The sequence below is a fragment of the Vanacampus margaritifer genome, chromosome 9 (genome assembly GCF_051991255.1).
Source record: "Vanacampus margaritifer isolate UIUO_Vmar chromosome 9, RoL_Vmar_1.0, whole genome shotgun sequence".
NCBI classification, from domain to species: domain Eukaryota; kingdom Metazoa; phylum Chordata; class Actinopteri; order Syngnathiformes; family Syngnathidae; genus Vanacampus; species Vanacampus margaritifer.
Window position 1 is genome coordinate 9,613,575 of NC_135440.1, and position 26,423 is coordinate 9,639,997.

At 38.2% G+C, this 26,423-nt stretch overlaps 1 protein-coding gene across 3 annotated transcripts in view; it reads left to right on the forward strand.

The window, feature by feature from the left end:
- vps13b (vacuolar protein sorting 13 homolog B) overlaps nucleotides 1–26,423 on the forward strand; it is a 349,203-nt gene that overhangs the window by 165,666 nt on the left and 157,114 nt on the right. For 2 of the 3 annotated variants that reach the window (XM_077574861.1, XM_077574862.1), the window contains 6 exons: nucleotides 8,968–9,139; nucleotides 13,306–13,420; nucleotides 17,865–18,000; nucleotides 19,267–19,536; nucleotides 19,625–19,781; nucleotides 19,862–19,973. In XM_077574861.1, coding sequence (XP_077430987.1) covers nucleotides 8,968–9,139; nucleotides 13,306–13,420; nucleotides 17,865–18,000; nucleotides 19,267–19,536; nucleotides 19,625–19,781; nucleotides 19,862–19,973 — 962 coding nt within the window. Of the gene's footprint in view, nucleotides 1–8,967; nucleotides 9,140–13,305; nucleotides 13,421–17,082; nucleotides 17,150–17,864; nucleotides 18,001–19,266; nucleotides 19,537–19,624; nucleotides 19,782–19,861; nucleotides 19,974–26,423 lie in introns of all 3 variants that reach the window. The other variant, XM_077574863.1, reaches the window with a different exon arrangement.

Sequence of the window (26,423 nt, forward strand, 5' to 3'; positions counted from 1 at the left end):
ATTTATTGTTTCTCGTGTTAAAGTTAGAATAATCACAAAATAACTTACGAGGCTGAGAAATTCCCTAGTTCTATGTATGTGTTAATATTGCAGCTACGCCAATTAAATTTCTGAATGAATAGAATTTTTATATTTCAAAGTACTCAAATGGCATTTTAAAATAACACGTAAAAACAGCATCCATCAATTTTCCAAACTGCTTATAATATGTAAAGCTAGATTTGTAAAATGTAATTTTGAATAGATAAATAGATGTTTTTTTTAGCAGTGTTTATGCCTGTGCAGTTGCGGGAAAGTGCGTGTTGGGGAAATGTGTTCCAGAGTGATGAGCAACAATGGACAAGGTTTTGTCAAGCTGGTGCTGTGTTGTTGGGAAAGAAACTTTGAATCAGAGGCAAAGAGGCTCGATGGGGGAGTGTGGCATTGTAGCAGCTCAGTGAAGTCTGAATGGGCTTTACATTTATCTACAATGGATTTAAATGTGTCTTTTTGTGATCCCCAAAAAAAGAAGATACATCAAGTTAAATAATTGCAACACTTTTCCCATGACTTCTAGCATGCACAACTCGATTAAAACAAAACAAGAGGTGAAGTAAAAAAACAACTAAGCTGTTTCACTTATAAGTGGAGATGTGGCTGTGTTCAGAATTAATAGTCACATTAAAACATGTTAAATGGGAGTAAGTGCACACACACACCTGCCAGCAATTAAAGTGCCTCTGATTAACACCCTCAAAATTAAAATGATCTTGTAAGCTTTTCCTGATTATATCTCTAGTCCTATTTTAAAGCAAAAAACATGATTCACAGAGAGCTTCCACAGCATTAGAGTGAGCTCATTGTTCAAAGATATAAAAATATACACAACAGTGGCATTACCACAAATTTGACTTCCCTTTCAAAACTGGTTTAAGGCTAAGAAAATTGATTAGGGAGGCTGTCAAGAGGTTGAGACCAACTTTAAGGAGATGCAGGAATTTCGGGCAAATTTATGTTTAGCACGTGGCAACAATCTCCTGTCTTCTTGGCTATATGTTAGGTTAGACATAAGCCTTATGTTACAGATAAAATAATTCAAATTTGGCTGACGTGTGGCGAAAATGTGTTATGCTGTAATTTGATTAAACCAAGGTTGAAAAATTTTGACCATAATTCTAAAGATTATGTTTGACACAAACACAAAACACCGTTTATAAAGCTCACGTACAATCAACAAAACCCTACGTACGAACATTTCTGCGCCAAAGTTGGTATTTATAGAAAACAAAATGAACGTGCAGCTTTACACACTTCACAAGTACGCGGGGCAGAAAGCACGCAAATTAACTTAAACATTTTAAACAACCGTTTTCTCCCATTGGTCACCTATCTTGGAAAAACCTCATGCTACAAATCATATTAATGACATCTAATGTCATTACGCATCACATCACCGCACCATGCAACAATATGCGCCTGTACAGTAATGTCACCCGCCCGCTGGCACAAATGCCAATAAAGGCTAAATAAAACGTATTATATTGACAGAAGACAATAAGGATAAAAATTAGCTAGAAAAATACTGGTACAAGCATCTTTGTTATGGAGCTTGATATAATTGTAGGCTTTTGTCCTGCAAATAAATAAATAAAAGAAGTCTGTCATAAAGGTTCAGAATGCAATCCACACAGCTGCGATGTTGGTTGAAGCTCCATAAACAACACATTGGGAATAATAATATATACTAGGGGGGCCTATTGATCGCCAAATTCTTCCCTCTGTCTCAACTTCCCTCGTGCATTAGTAAAGTCAGAGTAAAGACAAAAAAAAAAAGTCAAATTATTATTATTTTATGCTCACTTTTGTATCTGACAAAGTTATTATTATTATTATTATTGTTATGTTTTTTTAATTAGTTTTTTTTTTAATCTGCCACTGTGCGCCCTGTGGTGGCATTTGCCTTCTGTGACTCGATCTCTCCAATGAGGGTTTCAATGTATGTTTTTTTTTAGATCTTTTTTTTTTTTTATTCACCCAAAAATTAAATGTAGCCTACATCATGGTAAAGTTAGCCTTCTTTCTTGCCTTTCCCTCACCGTCTATTGTTTTGATTTGTTGTTCGCCAACACGTGCATCATATAAATGCGCAGGTTTGCTAAATATAGGGTGAAATGGGCGGACTCAGGGCGGGGAACAGCGTCAAATCTCCCGCACACAATTTTTCCAGCTTACATGAGGTTTGGGTTTCGTTCGTACGTACTTTTGTACGCAGGCTCTGACGTACTGTTTTATAAATGAGGGCCCTGATCACCAGAACAACACCATACCTACAGTGAATCATAGTGGTGGCAGCATTATGCTGTGGGTCTGCTTTTCTTCAGCTAGGACCCTGAGCCTTAGTCAAGGTGGAGGGAATTGTGAACAGTTCCAATAACCAACTCATTCTTAACAACGAAGATTTCAGGCTTCTCCTAGACAGAAACAAAAATGTCAGGAAAAGCCTACCAGAATATCTAAACTTTAATTGTGATTCATCTGAGATGTTTTGCTTGGTGGCATTCTGAGAGTTTTTTTTTTTTTAGGCAAGGTGGGGATTTGTATAGGTTGCAGGTCACAATGGTGGAAAAAGTTAGCTATTGGCTAATCTGGGTCTACTTTTTACATTACAAAAACCTGACACATCTACCTGCCATATATTGTCCATCATCATTGGAAACTATGCTTCTTTTGGTCAATATTCTTTGTTATACGTGGAGGTGGGTAGACGGCGGACAAGTATGCCAAAGTGTGGTGGTGTCCTGGAATGCGATGAGCATCATAGCTTGGGAGAGTAGCAAAAAGAGACATGTGTCGTGTGAAGCAAGGAGGACATCTTAGGCTCCCACTTTTGCTCGCTAGGCAAACTGCAGGGATCCAGGTTTTGTTGAACCTGTCATCTGAGGTAGGGGAGCAGAAGCCATTCAGGGCTCTTCAGTCTGAGGTCATGGGCCACAGGTCTGAAATCCTCTGTGTGACTCGGGTTTTGGTTGTTGGGGACTGGGATGAGACGTGATGTCTTCCACAAGGTTGGAACCTTCCCCAGATGCAGACTCATGTTGAAAACATGCTGGAAGGGCTCCCCCAGCTCAGCAGCGCACGCCTTCAACATTCTTGGACACACTTTGTACGGGTCTGCTGCCTTGCCAGGGTGGAGACAGCTTGCTCACCGCTGACTTGATGTCTGCTGATGATCGGGGAGGGGGAGGCACTTGCACTGTCAATGTTCTCCCCCTGATTTATGTGGCTGGGTGTTGAGGAGGTAGAGGTTGATGTTGTGTCATACCAAATGTGTCTCCACATGAATTCCTTGTGCTATGGGGCCACATTTTGAAAATCACTGCACCACACTATTGGTGACCCCTAGGCCATTCTTTTACGTTAAGAACTTCATTAATGTTGCATAAATTGTTTTATTGTTAACTTGACTGATCGGTTCAATTTCATAAAAATAAAAAAATAATTCCACACTGAACATTTTATATACGGCACATGAAGTATAACTGTCTCACGCCCTAGTCACATGCTACTCTGTAAACAAATACAGCAAAGCTCAGCCTCTGACTCGAGGATTACATGGCAAGTGTCATGCTATATTTCTTAACTCATTCTAAACATTATCACAAATATTTTATGTTACACTTGTGCGCTGTGGCATTGCTCAAGGAAAATATGTAAGTCATGGGTGTTAAACTCAATGTTCAGGGGCCAGATCTGGCCCCACCACATCGTTTTATGTGGCCCGCCAAAAACGATCATGCATTTATTTTGCATTTGTTATTTTATTTTGATATTGATTAATTACGGAACATCAATCCTTCTTAAATATCAAGGACATGATAAAAGCATTACATTTTGTGGAGGCAGTAACTGGTTAAATGATTTTGTTTATTAATGAAAGTAAGCCGTTATAATCACTTAAGTGCTACACAAAGATTGATATCAGCAAGGATGAGAAGAAAATATTTTCATAAATTAAATTCAATAATTGTAAATATAAATTAAAAAAACATTCTGAATTGTGTTTAAGTGCAATATGGTCAGGTCTTTTATAAATGTAAGAAAATACATCCAATAGTAAATTTCAAGAAAACAGTAAGATACCAAAAAAATGGCCTGAATTTATGGGAAAAAGAGATATATAAATAATCAATTCATGGTTTTATGAATCGATATCAGGCTCAAAAAGGTAGACCCAGGTAAAGTTTCACAATCATAACAGCCCACGGAAGGAAACCCAAATTACGATGTGGCCCACAACAAAAATGAATTTGACACCCAGGAATTATATATTATCCAATGTCAATTAAAATGTATCATTACAATATTATTGTATGCACTTTTTTGTTTACATTCTTGGAGATTTTACTACAAGCAGTTTTTTGTTTCATTTTTTCCTGTACACACAAAAGACAAAATATTTTTATAGTCTCCATTTTGTTCCCTTAGTGTCAAATCTCAACCGAACTGTGACCTAGGGGCATACAGAAAACGAGAAACATACAGTTAACCACATAATTTTAAGACATTTGGACCATCAGAATGATTTGTAAAAACGCTGAGATCTTTTTTTTTTTTTTGGGTTGTCCAATTTTACAGCATAACAACTCTTCACTACAATGTGGTCAGTTCCACTGTGCCAGCGGCCAGCTCCTACTTGGACTCTTGACATTACAGAGTGTAATCCCCACTGACTGGCTAGAACTGTAAACTAAACAGTCGTAACCGCACACACACACACACACTCACGAGGGATATGTTTTGACTCCAGCTCAGCAATAATTAGTCCCCAAATGGCAGTTGACATTATATCTTTTGAGACGGACTGAGCACCATTACTGTTGGGCTCATGTTACTCGCTGCCAGTCGTTGTTATTACATAGGCACACTGACACACAACAACCTTGTTTTTCTCCATGGAAACATGTAATAACAGTACTTTGACAGTGGATTGGGAAAAAAAATCGCTTATAAGATAATAAGTGAATACTGTATGTCTTAGAATATAATTTATATGGTACAATTAAGTTTATCCTGTTGATGGAACTATGTTGTTGATGAATTATGCGTAGTGTTATTATGTGGAATTTATAATGTTCCCTTTATACTACTACTAATAATAATACCACTAATAATAAAATAATAAGATTGATATATGCCTGCCATGGTAATTTTTTTCTCCTTCAGTGATACCTCTGATCATACTTTTGTCTCAAACCTTCCTTAGATGTCGTAACAAAAACATAATACGTTCTATTTTAAATATTACCATGTTCCCACAGACATATTTATACGTTTTTTTGTTTTGTTTTTGTTTTATGCTACGCCTCTGAACTAAAGAGAATGGTTGAAGCAATGTTAGTTATTACAAAAATGGCCAGCAGGTGTCAGAAGAGTACAAGAGATCAGATGTTACAAAAAGCTATTTCCCCCACTGTTTCAAACAGATTTGTGAATAATGATGAAATTTAAGCTATATTCTAATTAGGGGTGTGAATTGTGTAATACCTGGCGATTTGATCCGTATCACGATTCATAGGTCACGATTTGATTTGATGGCGATTAATCCCGATACGAATCTATAAATAGATAATCTATATTTACTCAAATTTAGAAAATACTAATCAGTAAACATGTACACTGTAAGCTTTGTATGAAAATGTATTTATTTATCTGAAACTTCAGGCTCATAACTGAGCCACTGTATCTAACAAACAGGTTGCAGTCTGTTTCATGTTTGAACAGCACTGAAATAAAATATTAAGGGTTAATGTTCCATTAATATAACGTTCTTCCATGCTTAAAGTGTATACCCTAACATTTTAATTTTTCCATCAAAATTTAGATGTTTAAACGTTGATTCGGACGCATATTGAATCGATTCGAGAATTGTGCACTGTAATATCACGATATATTGCCGAATCGATTTTTTTTTTACACTACTAATTCTAATGCTAATAGCTGCGAAACGGAAACACATAGAGAATTTATTCATTTTTCCTGATAAAAGTAAACACTCTAATCTTTCTTTTGGTAGGTTCCATGTTTTTATAGCAATAGGACACAATATTCTGTGGGCAGGGTTTTTGCTGTGTACAAAATTCAGAGGCGGCCACCTCCACCTAATTTGCTCGCCACCTCCAGCCTGAGCCACTGATATTGCTCAACACAGCGCTCCACCTACAGTATGTTGATTGAACTCGGCAGGAACGCATTTTAACTGCAGTTGCAGTGTTGCGGCATTATGGAGGCGCTATGCACTGGTAAGCAAGAATGAAGAAGAAACAGATCATGGAGCAACCGTTGCAAATGGTAGTGTGCTCCAGCCATCACCAAAGTCATAAAAACACTGTATATACAATAAACATAATAGTGTTTTACAACACTGAACTATATTTACAATTTAACTCTTTGACTGCCAGACGTTTTCAGAAAAGGGATGCCGTGGGTGCCAGCCGATTTAAGCATTTTGACTGATCTTTCAAGGTCAAATGAAAGATTTGACTCATCTTTCATCAGAAAAAAAAAGTTTGTTTTCTACCTTATTCGTTTTTTAGTAATCAACAATAGAAAATGGTTAGTTTCACCCAAAAGCTCTGTTTTGAAACAAAATACGGAGAAATCAAGCTTTTTGTGAAACGATATTATTTCATGCACTCTAGTGAATTTGACACCTTTTTTTCCCCATGAATGATGCCACAAACACCTAAACAGTGCCTTACATCTGTAAAACACTACCACCAACAATGAAAAAGTGTTTTTTGATAGCAAAATACGTTTATTTACATTCAACAGTGTAACAATTTGACAAAAAATTTGGCAAACTATTTACAAATGTGTGCAACCGTGGTACTATTTACAATTGTGTGGATGTTTCAAATACAGTTTTTCTTTTTGTAACACTCCCCTGCGTGCAAGGGGACGCAGCAGGATTTGCACAACAGATTAGTTTCACTGCGATTGCAGACGCTACACTTTTTTTGCTGGCTTTTTTTTCCGGGGAATAGCAAGTATATACTGCAGTGTGTGTTTGGCCTACTCTCAGGATCATGATACGGTGACATTACGGTGGTGTTACGTCTGGCTTCCTCATGTCCTTCAGTTCCTATACCGGGTGGTAAGAGATGTTCTGATCCATCGTATCCGCTCCATTCGTGGTGGCATCGTAGTCCATAACCAGTGTCTTCTCCGTGATCAGACTGTACCCACTCCTCCGATGAATATGCATTGGACTCGGGGCATTCTTCATCGTCCGATTGAACGTCCGCCTGTGCAGAAGTGCTCTGTTGTGCTCCGCGTTTTCCGGCGTTAGCATCGCGAGCCGGTGAGGCTTTATGACGTTATCATAGCCGCCGCGTCAACGCTTCCAACTTCGGCGTCAACCTCGGAGTCACCATCATCATCATCGTCGTCATCAATGTGCTCTTTAGCATTGGTTGATGCTTCTCTTCTTTGAAAAAAACGATCAAGCGTGAGCTGCTTGCCACCGGTCACCATTTTCGCTTTCTCAGCCATTGTCCCCCTCAACACTCTAGCTCCGCCTCACGTCTTCTACTACTGACGCCTACCCGACCGATCTTGTCCAAAGAGTCATCGCTGCCATCTAGGGGCCAAAAATAGTCATTATACTAACTAGATCTGCTTGATACTTTCAGCACAGCTGGCCAAGGCTTTCCTCCACCCGTTTCCCCCCCAAAAAAAAAAAACTTGGTGAACGTCTTTTAACGTCTTTGGTGCTCCTCCGTAGGATTTTACTAAACGTTATTTAACGTTTTTGGCAGTCAAAGAGTTAATATGTACTAGTGGATGATTTGTTAATGATTGTAGTTAAACAATGGCAAAAATTAATGGCATCTTTGTATTCATATAATTTAAAATTTCTAGTCCCTGATCGTAAAATAGCTGCAGTAGGACGGCCCATAATGGTATCCGTCACCACCGCGAGTACCGATACCTTAAAATAGGACAGGTATTGACATTGATACCGATACCTGGTATCTGTAGACACCCATCATAGTCAGGTTGATACTACCTCTGCCTCATTTTGAGCCAAGAAAAACTCTGTGGGCCTTGCCAAATCAATCAAAATCCAGTAAAACAGCCGGGAGCAAAGGGGGTTGCTTCAGAGAAAATGGCTGGGAGTGAATGAGTTAATCAGTTTGAAAACTTTCTATTCTGAGAACGTGCCTTTTCTTCTTGCTTAAATAGCAAATATATTTCATGGGACACATGTTTCTCATCAGTGTATTGTTCCCCATACACCATCATGTTGAATGTTTTGAAATCAGCACGATCCATATATATTTTTAATACGATTGTCACTGAGCCCTTGTTGTCAGCCACTCCAAACTGTGCGATTACATTCAATTTGCAAATTAGTGTTCTGCTCTTATCCTTCCCAAACTTTGGAATGGGGACATAGTTTCCTCATCTGGATCCTCTTAAAGACGCTGTAATCATCCCAGCAGCTGTGGTGTTTCTAATTGAGATGGTTGATAACCTCCCCCACCAGCCACAGCCAGGCTCAATAACCATGACATAATCTGTCATTACAAGGCAGCGATGGAAGAAGTTGTGGAAAAAAAAAGAGAAAGAAAACCCCACATTTCTAGAGCTTCAAATTACCACATTGTTTATTTGCAGGTCTCTCACTTTTCAGTCATGCAAATATGTGTTTGGAAAACAGATTTACTCGCAAGAAAGACTTGGGCACACAAAATATCCCCATTGCCATCATCCTCAGATCTTTATTAACGTTGAGATGGGAGATGACAAAAAAAAAAACATAGATGAGGGTGATGAAATGAAAATTGAACAAGTATCCCGAAAAAAAAAAATGCTATTTAACTCATCATTTGGGTCTTTTTAGTTACTTACTTACTGTACAGTAACTACACTTTTTAAAATAAACACTGCTGCCTACTCTTAACTTAAGCTTCCTTTTGTCCCCAGGGAGATTCAGTACCAGGAGGTGATGATGGTCCTTTTGCTGACACGGTGACCCTGGAGCAGAAAACAAGCAGCATCGGTGGGACGAGTGGAAAAGTCAGCCTTTGGATGCAGTGGATGTTACCCAAGGTTACTGTTAAACTGTTTGCTCCCGAACCAACAGTCATAAAGACAGGTATGTTATATGCACTATTATCATTCATGTTCTCCTAAAGACAATATTATTTTTTTTTTAATCATCCTTCTCCTTTTTCAGTTAGAATAAATGTTATTTATTTATTGAGAAGGTCTATAGAGCAACTTGATATTTTACTGCTCAACAGTGATGAATACACTGGGAAAAAAAAGTCTGTATAGTAGGACGGAAATGTAAACTTTATGCCATCTTAACATTTAACTCTTGAAGGCCAAGAGTGGAGGTAAGTAGCCGGGGAGGAAGGATGATATGGAAAAAAAACATTGACATCAATGGCTGATGAATCCAAGTGAGCGGTGTCATGTCCCAATTAAATTTATTGTGGTGCTGAAAGGCTTAATTTACCTTTAGTGGATGCCTCCAATATTTAGCATCTGCAGTCCAGATTTAAAAATGTGCAATCTCTAATTGCCAACATAACATTGAGGGGACTTAATTGTTATTTGCAACATTGGGTTTTAAGTGACCCCACTGGTTTAAACATGGTATGATAATTAACTCATTTGCTCCCAAAAACAAATAAAACCTTTCTATTTTAAATAATCTTCCCCAAAACGTATTTATACCCTTTTTTTTCAAAATGTTTTTTTTGTGCCAATGCATACAGAAGGCTTTGATATGCAGCCTGTGACCTGAAGAGGTCATTTAAAACAATGGTAGTTATTACAAAAAACAGCCAGCAGGTGGCTGCAGAGTATAAGAGCTCAATCAGGACAATGTTGCAAAAAGGATCTTTTGCCCAGTATTTTCAACAGATTTGCGAATAATGATGAAATTTAGCTATATTCTAGTGCTAATTTCTGCAAAATGGAACCAGATAGAAATATCCTTTTTTCCTGATGAAAGAAGATACTCTAACCTTTCTTTTATTAGGTTCCATGTTTTTATGGCAATAGAACACAATATTCTGTGGGCCTTGCAAAATCAGTCAAAATCCAGTAAAACAGCCGGGAGCAAAGGGGGTTGCTTCACTGAAAATGGCTGGGAGTGAATGAGTAAATAGTGACAATAAAGGAGATTAATCCATCCATTTTTATCCATATTTTGTTGGCACATTACCGCCATCTGATGTTGATTGAAATTGATGTCTTTTTTTTGGGGGGGGGGGGGGGGTGTCACCTGACTTAGCATCGTAACATGCATCAGTCTACCGGTACCTCAATTCAGAGAAATTACACCTCTTGACAACGTTTTGCAATACTGTAGGAAGCCTGCCGAAAAAGCAACACGCGCTCCGTGTGAGCACCCTGGCAAGCCGGCACAGCTCAGTGAAATATGGGTTTTAGTTTTATATTGAAGCAAAAAAGTCACACATTTTGGTAAGGGTTTTCACAATTTGGACACTTTGTACATTACCACTTCAACACCACGATTATAAGCAGCAGTGGGCATACCGTTAATTTTGACGGAAGGTCCGTCAATTCATCAATGATGGCCGCCCATTTTGTCGTCTAAAAATGGACAAATTTAACATTGAGAGAAGTGAGTTTTCTTCTTTTTTTTGTGTGTGTCTGATTGACAGAAGATTGATTGATGCCCACCTCAAAAGACGGAAACGTTGACGGACATTCATTTTGCTGTGCAGTGGACGAAACATAACCTTGCCAGCAAGATGAATTCTCGCGGTATTTGTGAGTTCACAAACTCCGGAGAATACATCTTGTACCGCTCCCGCTGATATGTTTGCAGCCCACCTTTTTTAAGTCGGACCAATCAGGCGTTTTTTAGGCAGAACAAAACCAATAAGCGCCGATGGCGGGGGATACAAAACCTAACAGACGAATGGATGCTGCAATTAATTAGGTTCTTGCAGAATTACTCACCGTTCCCCTTGTTGAATTTGAACAGCAAGAGGAGTTTTGTGCTTTTTTTTGATCTGGTAAAGATGTTCGTGCCCCACTTCCCTCCCTAAGACGAGCTGGAAGACGAGATTTTCATCCGTTGCCTTGATTGGTCAAAACAAAATTTGCAACGATGTCGCATCGTCCAATCAGCTTGAAGTATTGTCCCGCCTTCCCTGAACGGGCCTGCCTAGTGAAGTACGAGATTGATAATGTGAAGAACTCCCTCGAGTGAATCACAAATATCCATTTGGCTGGTGAGGTTAGACGAATGATGGATTGACAGTTCGGCTTGAAATATTGATGGATTGACGATGACGAAAATGTGTCCCGATTGTTGATGATTGCCGAATGTCAGCACTTGAAATTCATTCACACGCTCACCCCTGATTATAACTTTAGTTCTCAAACTTGTAATATTATCAGCGGCAATTAACTCCACCCATGACATTTCATGGGACCCCCCCCCCCCTCTTCCCCAACACACACGCTCAGCTTGTTTACCAGCGCTGAAATTTGGCTGAATGCGGAACAACTAATTAGTAGGGTTTTTTGGTGGCCGCTATGGCTAATATAACCTTTTGTTGTTTCAATTAAAGGGACACTACAGTACAATGTATATAATGCATACTGTAGGCTCTATTTTTTCTGCCATATATTTTTTTCTGGGGTTAACGGTGGATATGTGCCTCAACAATTCTGATTTTCTAAAACCCAAATCAGCTCTCAAAATTCTGATTTTCTAAAACCCAAATCAGCTCTCAAAATTCCTTCTTTAGAGAAGTGGATTTAAGGCTCTGCTGAGCTCAAACCATGTTGGTGGTAGTGTTCATTTTTATCAGCCATTTTTAAAATTTGGCCCTATTTTAGTCCAGTTTCAATCACGCTTGTTAATTTTTATCATATAGTCAACCTCATCCTGTTTTTGTTTCGTCCATTTTTAGTCGACTATAAATCTAGCATTTTAGTCTTTTTTTTAGTCCAAGAAAACATAATTGTATTCATCTAGTTTTAGTCAACAAAAACTGTCAAGTCGTTTTAGTCTAGTTTTAGTCTGGACAATCATTTTAACCCTGTGTATTTTTTGTCAGCAGATAATGTTGAACATTTCGAAACGAAAACTATTTCACATAAAATGTTTCTCTCATCTTATAGATGAAAAACGACGACACAATTAAAATATATCAACAAGTGGCTACTATGGCGCCATGCTATGCTTAGCCAGCATTAGTTAGCGGTTGGATTAACATAATTATTGGAACGTTATAGCCGTTGGATTAATGTTACATTTAAAAAAAAATATATATATATATATATATATAGAGAGAGAGAGAGAGAGAGAGCGAGAGAGAGACAGAGACAAGATTTTACAAAATCATATAATTTTCGTCTTGTTTTTGTTCATGAACTAAAATATCCATAGATTTCAGTCCAGTTTTTATTAAGTGAAGTACATTTTCGTCTCGTCTTCATTAGTCGACGAAATTGCATACTGATTTAGTCCCAGTTATTGTTTATTAATGAGAGTTTTATTCTAGTTTAGTTTTAGTCCGCTGAAAAATGTGTGTTGACGAAATGATTTTTGTTTAGTTTTCAAAATTAACACTGCTGTAGTTGGTAGTATGAGTTGCTGACAGCTACTTGTACCAACTTGGGCGCGTTCTTTCCACACAATATCCACAATAAAGCTGACGAGCCTTGTTTTTCAATGTCGGAACCCACGAGGAACGTCTGTTTCTCAAAATCACCACAAAGCAACAGTAACAACATGCTTGAAGTCCATTTTCCCAAGACACTCTTTGACTGTGGGACTTTTTCAGTGGAAACAATGACAACGATCTGCTCAGCTCCCAGGCCTGCTCCAGTACAATCTCAATCAGTTTGTTGAACGTGAAACTCATTTTGCCTGTGGTAGGTAGTTTAGTTTTCACACAAGGTGCAGTGAGGAATGCGCATATGTACAGTATGTCTGCTTAAATGCAGTCTTTATGAACAATCAGTGTTGGGTGACATGCACATTCCTCATTTTGGCAAGCTGAGGTCGTACTGTATACTCAAGTCATTTGGCCTTCTTACTCATTCTCTCGTTTTCCAATGTGGTTCTTTCTGCCAGCGTGAAAGTATGACCATTGAAACAAAAAGTATGACAGCCCCGCCCATCATTAGCAGTGCTCCAGCTCAAGGAGTCATGTGCAGCCAAGCATTTGTAATGCATGTATGTCAGCACTCACAAATGTCATATAAAAATATGAAAAACAATGTTTGATTTTTGTGTGTTTTTTTTTTTTTTTTCCCCCCCAACAGATTTCTGCGTGGTCAGTGAACTGGAAGACTTGAGTGCCTCAGTCGATATCCAGGATGTATACACTAAGATCAAATGTAAAGTTGGCAGTTTCAACATTGACCACTACAGATGCAGGTGGAGTATTCAGACAAAGACACACAGCATCTCTCTCTGCACATGTATATTCATGGGGAAAGTAAACATCAGCACTTAAAACCCAAGTCATAAAAAATAACACCCCCGCAACACACACATACGCGCGCACACAAACACACACACTTTAGCACCGATGCCAGTAACACTTTTCTGTTCCCGTTCCACCTTCGCGAGGGGGACTTTTGGGATTATCACCCCAGCGTCATCGTCTTTCCAGACAGCTTGAGACCAGAAAATTGGATGGACGATTTGACTCTGCTTTGGGCTGGCCCAAGTCTGACTCACAGAGCAGATGAGTTCAGTTAGGCCATCAGTCATTTTATTTGCGCCTGCGGTGTCTGAATTGATTCATAGAAACATTAACACACTGGAGGAAAACCGCTTGGCGCCGTTCCACGACATCCTAATATATAGTAATCTTTCTCCAAGTCAAGTTGCATTTGGAACTCTATGATGTACCGAAGTTATCAAAGCACACAAAGCCAAACGACCTGAACGTGGGACGAAATTACAGTATATTTGTAATTGCTGTTTTTCTTTCCACATTTGCATCTTTACAGTCTCTTTCTCCTTGAGTTTTTCCTGCTTGTCCTTGTTCACATTTACACTGTTGTTAGATTCAGTAATTCAAGAGTGCCCACTACGTACGTGCCTGAGGTCCACTTAGCAGGAGGCAATTGGATCCCATAGACTATAATGTATTTGTGTGTGTGTTTCCAGTCCCGTGTGCTTACATGCCTGTGTAAATACGTTATTGGCTTTAAGTGCCGCCTCCTCTCATCGAGCCAGACAGTGAAGTGGAGATGGAACATCCTTGCCCTGAGTCCACATTGAAGCCTGTCATTTGCAATGAGTGCACGAACCACCAAAATGATAACAGAAAAGGATTTCGATTTGCCAAATTTTGAAATCAATCCAGTTTTGTAATAGTTGTATGTGTTAGTTACTGGCCAGAGACTGTTTGAAACAACTGACTTGGCTTTAAACGTATACATCAGACTTTTGCAGCCCTCTTTTTTTTCGTCTTCTTTTTTCTGTAGTTATTTGAGTTTGATTCCACCGGGCAAAATGTGTTCCATTATGTTTGCTCCACCACACCAAGCCAGGACAATGTCAGTGGTGAGAAGTAGTTTTCCACTGTTAAGGTGTCATGGCTGATTATATAATCTTACCTCTCTCTACAGGTGTGTGCCCAATTGCCACAAGGACTGGGCCAAGCTTAATTTTTTAGTAGACCTCCGTGCTTTCCCAAGAAGATAATGGTTCAATTTTCTCATTTTCCAGTTATTTCTGTGTAATGCACATTAATAAACACCCTTTATACTGACCAGAGTTTTGGCTGGAAATAGCGCTCCACAGTGTAAGCCAGGTAACATCCATGTCTCTTCAGGACATTGTAGAGGCTCCATGGGCTCCTTGCCGACTGTAATCTCTATCATCCACATGTACAAGAGAGCCCACTGGGATGGGAGTCCATATTCATCATTCGGAACACATAATTGTTTGGTATTTCTTCACCCAGCCCAGTTTATTTGCGTGCAGTGAGTTGGTTCAAATTAAACCTGACAGAAAAAATGTGGCTCTTGACGTCTCACTGCTGGAAAATAGTAAAATAGTTAGGTCAGTCTCGTATTAGAGGTACATTTGTAAAAGACGATTTTTGATTGAACATTGAGAGAAACAAAGGAGTAGAGGAGGGAGGAAGAATGACAGAGGCTCCTCAGAATAATTGCAACATTTAGGTGTACACTTAGTTCTACACACATTTATTACACAACAGGAAATGGTTTTAGAGAATATTAAACATTAGAACAATGTTTAAGGGGAAGTTAACACACACACATTCAAATCTTTAAAATAAGATGTTCTATGAGCCCCACACTAGTCTAAACAGTATTCTGATTAATATTGTGTTTGTGGAATACAAGTAAAGCAGCAAGCTCCACCCAAGTGGCAGCCATTTTGTCACTGTCGACTGAAAATGACAACACAGTTGCTTGCAAACGTCACATGACCTAAAAAAACAGGTGAGCCCTGATTGGTCGTTACCTGAGCCCTGAGCAGTTATGATTTTGCTTTCATTCGTCAGTGTGTAGCAAAATGGCCACCACCTGAGGTGGATACAAATTAATGGATTTTGATGCATAATTCACATTCCACAAACACAATAATAAATAGAATACATGTTCGAATAAGAAAGGAAACAAACGCTGCATTTAGACTAGGGGCGCATACGACATATTATTGTAAATAATTGCTTTAGGTAGACTTCCCCTTGAAGTTATTCATACTAACACTTTTGAATGAAAACATTTTGTGAATGCTAAAAGTCAAGCAAAATATGGCTACATTATAATTTTCAAGGTTTCCAATAACAAATGAAAAACAAAACAATACAAAAAAAGAGAAAACAAAAGAAAAAGTTTACAAAATAATAAATAAGTAAATAGAGCCCTCTCGCCACAAAACAATTTTTAGACAAGTATAAATAATAATAAAATACAAAAATCAACTATTTGAAATCATATCAAGCTCTGGTTCACCATATTCAAAAAAGGAATCCAAGTCGATTCAGGGTCTGCTAGTTTTCCTTGAGTTGAACATAGCAAATTTTCTGGTGTACAGTATTACAGAATTTCATTACTCCAGTGTTCTTTAGGTGGATCAACACTTTTCCAATTCTTAAGTATGCATTTCTTAGCAGCAGTTTCTGCCAATAATACAAAATGTTTTTTTGTTTTTTTTGTTAGAATTCAGTTTCAGTAGAGTTACATTTCCCAGCAACCAGGTACAAGGATCAGGTTCCAAGGTCTGCCCACAGACCTTGGAAGCTACTGCAATTATATAAGTCCAGTATGACAAAGATGATTTCATTCTTAAGATCATTTTTTATAATATTAATAGACTGTTAAACTATCATGGCTATAAAAGTAATGACTGAATCTTAATATATTATTAGAAAATGCTGTGATCTATAACCAGTATTCACATTTTTATTTATTTTTATTTTATTTGGCATTTTGGCTGAGACGGAGTAACAAAATCTCTCAAAGTTTGTATGCAATTTCTTTGTTATTACTGAAATTAAAACAATCTGACGTGTCCCCTCAGACAAAATGAAGAGCTATGAGGCATGTGTTAGTCAGCTCTAAAAGAGAGTCATAAAAGAGACTCGTGCGTCTTTGCTATCCCAGCAAATGTGTTCACGTCCTTAGAGTCAAAACCAGGCCACCTTGCTTGAAAAGAGAAATCCTGATCGCTATACCACATGGAAACAAATTAGATGAACACTATGTTTATCTTATTGTTAATGGCTTCATTGTGCATTTTTTTTTTCTTTACAGGTGTTCTCTGTTTCCGTGTGCCACAACAATAATTGGATGCCAGAAGGAATATCTGGCTTTCATATATTTTGTTTATATCGTCTCTGTTAATGTCTTTGAGGATCGTTGCTGTTAAAATGCTACTCCGGTTGCAATTATATATTCACATATACATACATGCACACCTCACTCCATGATTTGTTTATCCCGAAGATAGTTTATAAGTTCTCCCATTAAAGAGATATTATCAAACTGTGTCACAGTCATACAATTAGTTCCAGATGCCCCATTAAAACTTGGCAACGTGTGTGTCTCCAGGCCAGGTCAAGGCTGGCACTCTGGGCTTAATGAAGGACTCCTTCTGCAGTGCAAGGAGACAGCTGTGGTGAGGCCTCTGCATTAGGCCTCCTTATAATGAGTCTCTGCCATGCTGCTGCTCTTAATCAGGGTTCTTATTATCTGTTCATGCTGGACAGACAGGAAAAGACATCATGATTCTGGCTGTGACTCAGAGTGCCCAGACATGTTGCATTGAGATCCCACCCTAAAAAAAAATTATAATACAAGGACAGTCTGACATGAAATGAAGACAGTGGCATCCCCTGTCTCTCCAGTGATTCTGATTGTCTTCATAATCAAGTGGATGGAATCTGGTGACATGGGCCTCCATTTTCTTGTTGATTCAAGCTAATACTGTAGATGGTCGTATACTGTTAACATATGCTATATCAAGAAGTATTTTTTGTAATTAACAGTCATCCAATCAATCATGTTTATCATGAATTTAAATGTACTTTACTACAAAAAAAGTCATACTGTGTTGACATATTCATATTCTGTTATAGTATATGACCATTGCACAGTATTTCTGATGGCATTGTTTCCCTTGGTTTTACTGATAAACTCTTAACATGTTTTCCCCGAATTACAGTATCTAAAGGACACAATTCTCTGTACTTCAATGAACTTGAGTCATCATCATCATCATCATCTCTGTAATATTGTTTGCTGTGTTTCTTTCCGTTCCCGCGCACTTACAGTTCCTCCCTTTCCTGCTCTCTGTCTCCTTATGCACCTATTGTGTCTCTCTTCACCTCCAGTACGGAGGATGGTGTTCAGCAGAGCTGCGGAGGAGTGGTCCTCTCTTGCACTGACAAGCTGAACAGGCGCACTGTGTTGGTTCGACCGGTCAGCAAGCAAGATTCTTTCAACCAATTCTCTGGCTTTTTCCCTCCTGTAAGGATACGGGCTCCTCCGCTTTGTAGCTTTCTCTGCTATGCTTCATCTGTAGTGGCTTACGATCTGTGCGTTCCTCAGAGATGTTTTGGCAGACAGTTCTTTGAGAATTTTACTTTGAAACGTGCCAGCTATAAAACAAACTGTATTCCAAGCACTTCCACTTAATTCAAATCAATCATATACAATTCTAAAGGGATATAACTCTTAAGACACTCTGAGGAATGTACTGTAAGTTTGTTTGCTTCAATTTCTTTAGAACCTCTACCAAAGGGCACGTAATTGTTTGTTTCATACTGTTTTAATTGAATTACAATGATTCAAGATTAGTTTCATGGATATAAATTTGACTGTCACTGTTTTGGGTTTTTTTTGTTTTGTTTTAGGATAATTCTGTATTTTTAGGCAAAGCTGTCTTAAATTGAACTGTTATTTTACATCACTGTGTAATACAATTTCACAACAGCAAAAATACTCTTCTGTTCATGCATATGTTAATTTCAAATAATAATAATTAAAAAAAAATCGCCACTAGACCAGATACAGTGCATCCGGAAAGTATTCACACCGCTTCACTGTTTGCGGATTTTCTTACAGGCTCAATCCAAAATGGAATTAATTAATTATTTTCCACAAGGTTCTACACACAAACACCCCATGATGACAATGTGAAAAAGACAGAAATAAATTATTGCATATTGATCATCCTTAAGAGGTTCTTCCTACAGCTTAATTGGAGTCCACCTGTGGTAAATTTTGTTGATTAGACATGATTTGGAAAGGCACACCTCTCTTAATCTAAGGTCCCCGTTTGTGGCATCATATTCAGAAAGATTTGAGGCTTTAATTACTTCATCAACAAAGTATTGTGCAATGGCTGTGAATACATATATACTTCTTTTTTTATTTTTTTTTATTTCACTAGATTGTCTAAAGAAAGAGAAAGATAATCATGCTGTCATTCATTATAAGGTGGGGTGAAAATGTGAATACTTCCCGGATCTGTATCCTTATAGGCATTTGTATCTTTCAAAATTGTATCAGCTTCTGTAGTTAAATATTTAAAATAGGTAATGTCCCTTTAAGACTTTTACAGAATAATCATCCAAGTCTCCTAAATGCACATTTATTTTCAGTTGAATCTCATTTTTAGCCCATTAGTCAATGTATTTAGTTACCATTGGTTGTACTGTAATTAGACATGATTCCAGATGACAGTACCTGTTGCAGTAATTATTATTTTTCCCTTTTCTCACCACTGGCCAGACGGCAGCCAAGGTCTTGGAAGGCTCTCACCAGCAACATGGATTCTTGTCCATTACCTACACACAGGCTGTCACCAAAAATGTTCGTCATAAACTCACCACACGGCCCGAGCGGCCCGCGCGCAGCGCTACCACAGCCGGTCAGCGGATTAGTGCTGATCCACTAGCAGATGGTTCACCTCAGTACCTGAGAGAAATCCTTCTGACAGCTCAGCCGTTTGATGTTGTGCTGTCCTGCCCTTTGTTGACTACTGTAGTTGGAATATTTCAGGTAGGAACTAGTTGAATATGCAAGTTAACACATCTTATTGTTCCTACAAAATTATGTTGACAACCTTTTGAATCATCCCAAATTTTAGACGACAGTACCGAGACGCTACAAAGACCGTGGAAAGTCAGCAGGGCAACCAATGAGGAGCCACACATTGACCTCTCGGTGTTTGCCGCTCATCTACATCAACACCAATCTGATCAGGGTTTTCTGCCCGAGAGCACCTGACAAAACTGCTACGTCAGGTAATAAAGAGTCGTTTTTGACACACTCATTTTGGATACTTCATAAAGCTTATACAGCTGTTAATTGTGTGTTTCAACAGATCTCCATGCAATTAAAGAAGACACCTTGGTATTAAAATTGGGTTCCCTAAGCATGGCTCCTCAGGCTGATAACCCCCTTACACGCACAGTGCTACGCAAAGACCTCTACCAGTAAGATTAGTCCTTTTTCCTCTTAAAAAAAAGTCAAGCCCAAATTCTGATGAAGTTGGGAGATTGTGTAAAAAAAAAAAAAAAAAAAAGAATACAATGATTTGCCAAGTATCCGTCTATACACAATTGAATATAAAGACAATATATTTAATGTTCAAATTTTAAGCTTTATTGTTTTTTTTGTTTTTTTCTCAAATATTCACTCATAAATTTGATTCCTTCAACACATTAAACAAAAAAGGTGACAAGGGCATGTTTGCCACTATTACATCACCTTTTCTTTTAACAACACTCAACATTGTTTGGTAACTGAGTACACTATTTGTTAAAGCTTTGTAAGTAGAATTTCCCATTTTTCCCCATTTCCCTTGCTCAACAGTCTCTGTTTTTGTACTTCATAATGTGCCACAAATTTTCAATGGGAGACAGGTCTGGACTGCTGGCAGGCTGGTCTAGTAGTACTCACACTCTTTTACTTGGAAGCCACATTGTTGTAACATAACATGTGCATAATGTGGCTTAGATTGTCTTGCTGAAATAAGCAGGGACAGCCCTGAAAAAGACTTTGCTTGACTGGCAGTTTATGTTGCTCCAAAACCTGTGCAGTATGTATTTTTCAACATTTATGGAGCCTTCACAAATATGAAGCTTAACCATACTATGGGCACTTGCACAACTCCATGCCATCACAGATGCTGGTTTGAAACCTTTTGCTGATAACATTCTGGATGGTCCTTTTGCTCTTTGGCCCGAAGGACAAAAAAAAAAACAAAAAAAACAAATTGAAATGTGGACTCATCAGACCACAGCTCACTTTTCTACTGTCAGTCTATCTGAGATGAGCTTGGCAATAGAGAATCCAGCTGTGTTTTGGGGTGTTATTGACATTCTGCTTTCAATTTGCATTGTAGAATTTCAACTTGGATTTGTAGTTGTAGCGACAAACTAACTTCCCCAGTCTTGTGTTGCCACTGGACCAGGTTTTCGAATGTGTTTCAGGCATCAAAATCTAAAAAAGAGAATATATAGTCACTTTATTGGAATTGGGGTTTGTCTTTCAGAAAAGTCTTCTATGAGCTGATTGTTGATTGATTATTACAATGTACAGTATAAACAATGACGCCATGCTTGAATTTAAGTCCAAAAGACTTAGTGCTACTGATTGATTGTAAAGTTTAGTGACACAGAATGCAAGCTGTAATTAGGCAAATATTTTGAGGGTACCGTACAATAAGTAATTTGTCCCATGAGTGTTTCCCTTCAATTATATATTTTGCAATACAGCCAGTGGCTGCGCCACATAGTAGTTAAGCTGCATCAGCAATGACAAAGCACAATGAATGACATCTTTAGGGTCTACAGCATCTGCCAGCTCAAACAAAAGACTCATATGGTTGAAAGCTGCTAGGCCCAACTTCTAAACTTCTAAAGGGAATACCTCTGCACAAAACATATTTCCCTGCTATAGGCAGCGTTGAGTATCTGGACTGTGTCACAGCTGCCTGGAAAACCACAGCATCACATTGTGTCTGTGAAAAAGCATTTGTTTGAATGGGCAGATATGTTGCTGGCAAACATATGTAATGGGGGGGATAAAAGTGATGCCTAATGCTTTGTGCAGCTGCAAGTAAGATGTGTGCTGACACACGACGTAATGTGGAGGAAAAAAAGGATGGATGACAACACTTGCTTCAGCCAGCGGGAATGTCTTAAAAAGGGAAAATGCAAGCAGCAGGCAGGCAGAGTTGGTCTATGCTGAGGGGTTTGCCCACCAACCTGAAACAGATATTGAGACGAGCGCGCGTGGTATTGATCAGTTACCATAGCTACTGTTTTTACTGCCTCTTGTCAAGTCCTTCTTTTTTTATTCAACCCAGTTTCACAAGAAGCAATTTATGTTTGTTTATGGTAAATGTTTGTTTAACATATACTTTGGTTCCGCAGAAATGTGTTGAGCATGTTGTTATCTTGTCAGATGATGACTGATGATCTTGCAAACATGGAAGAGCGAGAGAAGGAAAAAAAAGAGTAACTTGCCCTATTTTGGCCTGAAAATGTCTGCTTCTGGTAGTTTGAGGCCTCCTAAAAAAGAATGATATGCTCATATAAATCTCCACGCTGACAGAAGGCTTCTATATGCACTTACATTAAATGTCAGTAAAGTGCACATAACATTCAAAACTTTTTATTCTCCACACTTTTGCCATGCAAAAACTCCCACATAATACATCCGATTTACACCGCTCAAATTTCTTGCTTCAGAAATCCACGCCTTCCTGGGAAAATATTGTCTGATTCTTCATTGCTTACAATTTTTGCACAATTTAATGTTAAATAATATCAACTTTTCCCCATTCATTTTCAATGGGGCAGACTGAAATCGGTGAACAGGAGGCAATGGTTCAAATCCCACCAAGTTTACTTTTTATTAATTTATCATTCAACTACAATTAATCAATCGTAATTTTCACAAAATTTATCTTTCAATGTACTTCATAAGCATTCAAATCTTAGCATTCAGCTTTCAGCATTCCCACACAATTTCTACAGAAATTTCACTTTGTCTAGTGTTGTATAACATTTGCACCACGTACTGTACATGTTCAAGATTCATGTTTGCACTCACTTTTCCCAATACCACAACCAGTAAGCATGTGCGTGTGCATGTGTGCAAACAAACCACATTTGGAGTCACCACTTCCCTTGCTGCTTGAAACCTAGGAATTATGTCAAGATACTTTGTCTGAATATTTTTCTTGTCCTAACCAGGAATGATTTTCCTCACCACCTTTCTCGGTCACGTCTGAACATCACTTCAACATGGTCGTTGATGTTTCATTACCAAGAACGCTTGTGCTTTATCTGTGCTGAATCATGCTGTATTTGATCCCCCAAGTCATGTAAAGCAAGTCACAGTCGATGGGCTGTGATCATGTAAACATGTGCGTGTTTACAAACTGTAACCATATGTGGCTGCAAACGGCACACAATATGCCAGTAGCCATTTGCTGTAACTCTGTATAAAGCGCACCTCTAATTACATCCGTTGACATAACTGAATGACTAATCCGAGCTACAGCTATGGTGTTATTGTCTCATGCACATGAAATTGGTTAGAATGTCTTACACAGGGTTTGATTTTAATGCCACCCTGGGAGACAAGAGGCTGGTGTAAACATTCTGACAGAGCATATCTAGATGAGGGCCCGCTAACGCTATCTCCAACTTCCATATCATCCTGAACATTTTCTGCGCAGGATAAACAAACCTGTGCCTGTAACACTGCCGGCCCAAATTGGTATTCACTACGCAGTTCATTTGGTAGCAGTTTGCAGTTTCATTTGATCATGTGATGTTGAATTTGGTTTCCATAAAAGCGGAGGTCCCCAGTGGCTTCTCTGCTAAGCAGGAATTATTACACAGGCCTCAAGGCTTCCCCTTTTTCTTCCCTTTCCATCTTGAGCTTACAAGGCCGCTGTCAATTTACACAGCTGAAATCATTTTCCTGTCTTGAAAAATTGTGTGCTTGAGTGCTGGTCCGAGGAACGTCCAGCATGCATTCAACCCTGACTTTCTTGTGGTTTGGACCCTTTCTAAAATCACACAGATCTTTTACTCCCCTCTTATGTGCATGATTTTTTTTTTTTCATTCATTTTTTTCCCCCCGGTTTTCGAAAGCTTCTTGTTGGGTCACATGTTTTTGTGACAGGGTTTTAAAAGTACCCCAAATACGGAAGACCCTTTTAAGGTGCACCATGTCACATGGTGTCGCATGATGTGACATGCTGTCACATGCAAAATGCACTGTAACTGGTTTAAAACCATCTGTGTGTTCTCTTTGCTGACCAGTGATTATTGATCATTCACAGTGGAATTTAGTAGGGGTGTGAATTGCCTAGTACCTGGCGATTTGATTTGTATCACGATTCATGGGTCACGATTCGATTCGATACCGATTCATCCCGATGCAAATCTATAAATTGATTATTGCGACTAATTTATTTTACTCAAATTTGGAAAATACTTATCAGTAAACTTGTACATGGACACTACACTGTTAGATTTGTACGAAAATGTATTTATTTATCTGAAAATTCAGGCTTATAACTGAGCCACTGTATTTAGAAAATGGGTTGCAATCTCTTTCATGTTTGAACAGCACTGAAATAAAATATTAAGCCTTAATGTTCCATTAATTTAACATCCTTCCATGCTTAATGTGTGAATCCTAACCCTAAGTAAGACGTTTTGTTCAATATTCCCATAAAAAAATGTATGTTTAAAAATCAATTCGGCCGCATATCGAAACGATTCGAGAATTGCTCGCTGTAATATCGCGATATATTGCCGAATCATTTTTTTCTAACACCCCTACAATTTAGAATTATGGACGACAACATTTGTTCTGAGAAGCTGGATGGGTGACAAGTTGTTTGAGTGCAGAATTTTTTTTTAACCACGTTCAAAACCACTTTCTTATCCCAGACCAATACCAATACGCGTACTAAACTTTTGACTAGTCACCGATACCAAGTACTGATACCACTTGTACGTTTGATACCTAAAATAAAAAAAAAAGACAGATAGTTTTATAAAATATATATATTTCCCAATATTGTGTTTTTCTTTAAATTTCCATGAAATTAATTACAATTTTCTATTTTTCTAATTTGTAGTTCTTGATCGTAAAACAGCTGCATCGCAAGTACCGATACCTTGAAATAATGTCTGGTATTGGCTTGATACCGAAACCTGGTATCGGTACTCATCCATGCCTAGAAAAAATAATTGTGAAATTAGTTTAATCTGTTACAGGAGCTAACTGTAAACCACAATTAAAGCTACATTCGCTGTATTGGCAGTGCTTTAAGTAGCACTTTAACATTCATATCTCTCATACAAAGGTGGAAAGAAGTTTATTTTGCCTATAGTATGCCATAGAAAACATGAATTCTCCAAGGAAAAGGTTTTCAACAAATATGTTATTTATGTTGAGTACTGGAATTGTGTATGCATTTGTGTCTTCACCGTCCTGCACATTTCCTGACAACTCCTAAATGACACAGCTCGAGATTCCATCACATACCCGTGACCTCATAGTCTGTCTGAGAGAGACCGAGAGAGCATCCCGCAGTGCCTCAAAATATGTGTTTTGTTATTTTGTTTTGATTGGTGCACATGTCTGTGTTTCCATGGTAACAGAAGGGAAGGCTGCTGCAAAGCCAAAGTGGTGTACTTTATCTATAGACATTTTTTTAGTCTTCCCATTTGCCCGTTACTTTTCCGTATAAAGTCTGCACCTTTTTCTCCTCACTCAATTTTCTCATTTCATATTAGTTTTCTGCAATTTATGGTACTCTGTAACTAATTCTGAAAGTTCAGTAACTGTTATTTATTACCTCTTTTGTACAACTCTTGTCTTATTAACATTAGTTAAAGTTTTTTGTTTATTTATCACACTGCATTATCCCTATCAATTGAACTATTACTTTTATTTTTTGTAATTTCTTTCCCATGCTCTCGCTTCCCCAATTTTACCACACTATCTTTGCTTTTTCTTCTCCTTTTTTTGTGCATCACGTGTTTAAAAAAAAAGTGTCTATCCACATTATAGTTCACTTTTTTTTCCATCCCCGGTCACTCTTAAAGGTATTACTAATGTTTTCTCTGACGTCTCCAAGTGAATTTATGTTTTTCCTTTTCCCTATCTTTCCAGTGTAGGCTAGACTGGTCCCCATCCCAGCATACTGTGATCAACTGCTCAGTCCTTTTTTCTGTTTAAAGGAATCCCGGTTAAGCCCTCATACAACACGGTAGATATAAGTGTTCTCAGCCCCAATTAAATGTCAGGTTTATTTTGTATAATAAGAAAAAAAATGACCCTATGATAAATAATTCCAAACCATTTTTCACCATTAAATTGACTCAATTGAAAAAAATAATAGTAATAATAATAATTTTGTCTTAATTAGATAAAGCTTCTGTTTTCCACCCTACCCAGTACCCCTTACATACAGTATGAAGAAAACATATGTGGCTCCTTTAATGTTGCTATCAGCTTCTTCAGTACCTTCATTCCTTTCAATATGATATTTAATGTCTATTGTTGCAAATGTATATATAATGATGTGGTGGTATTGACATAATTACCCCATTGAATGAAGAACCAGTAGTTTGTTCCACATGCAGTATATACAGCATAATTGTCTCAATTGGTCTGTGTGACAACCTCACTTGCTCACTTTTAGTTTTGAATGGAATGTTGTTCTTTTGTAAGGTCTTAGCTGCCCACCCCGTGTCTACACTCATCTTTCTTTTCCTCATGAAACCCCAAATTCCCAGAAAATGATTCATTACTGTAGATGCTTCAGTACACACTTGCTTCATCACTTTAGTCTGCTGCCAAATTTCCCCATTTGTTTACACCAGCAAAAGTGTGTCAACTCTGCT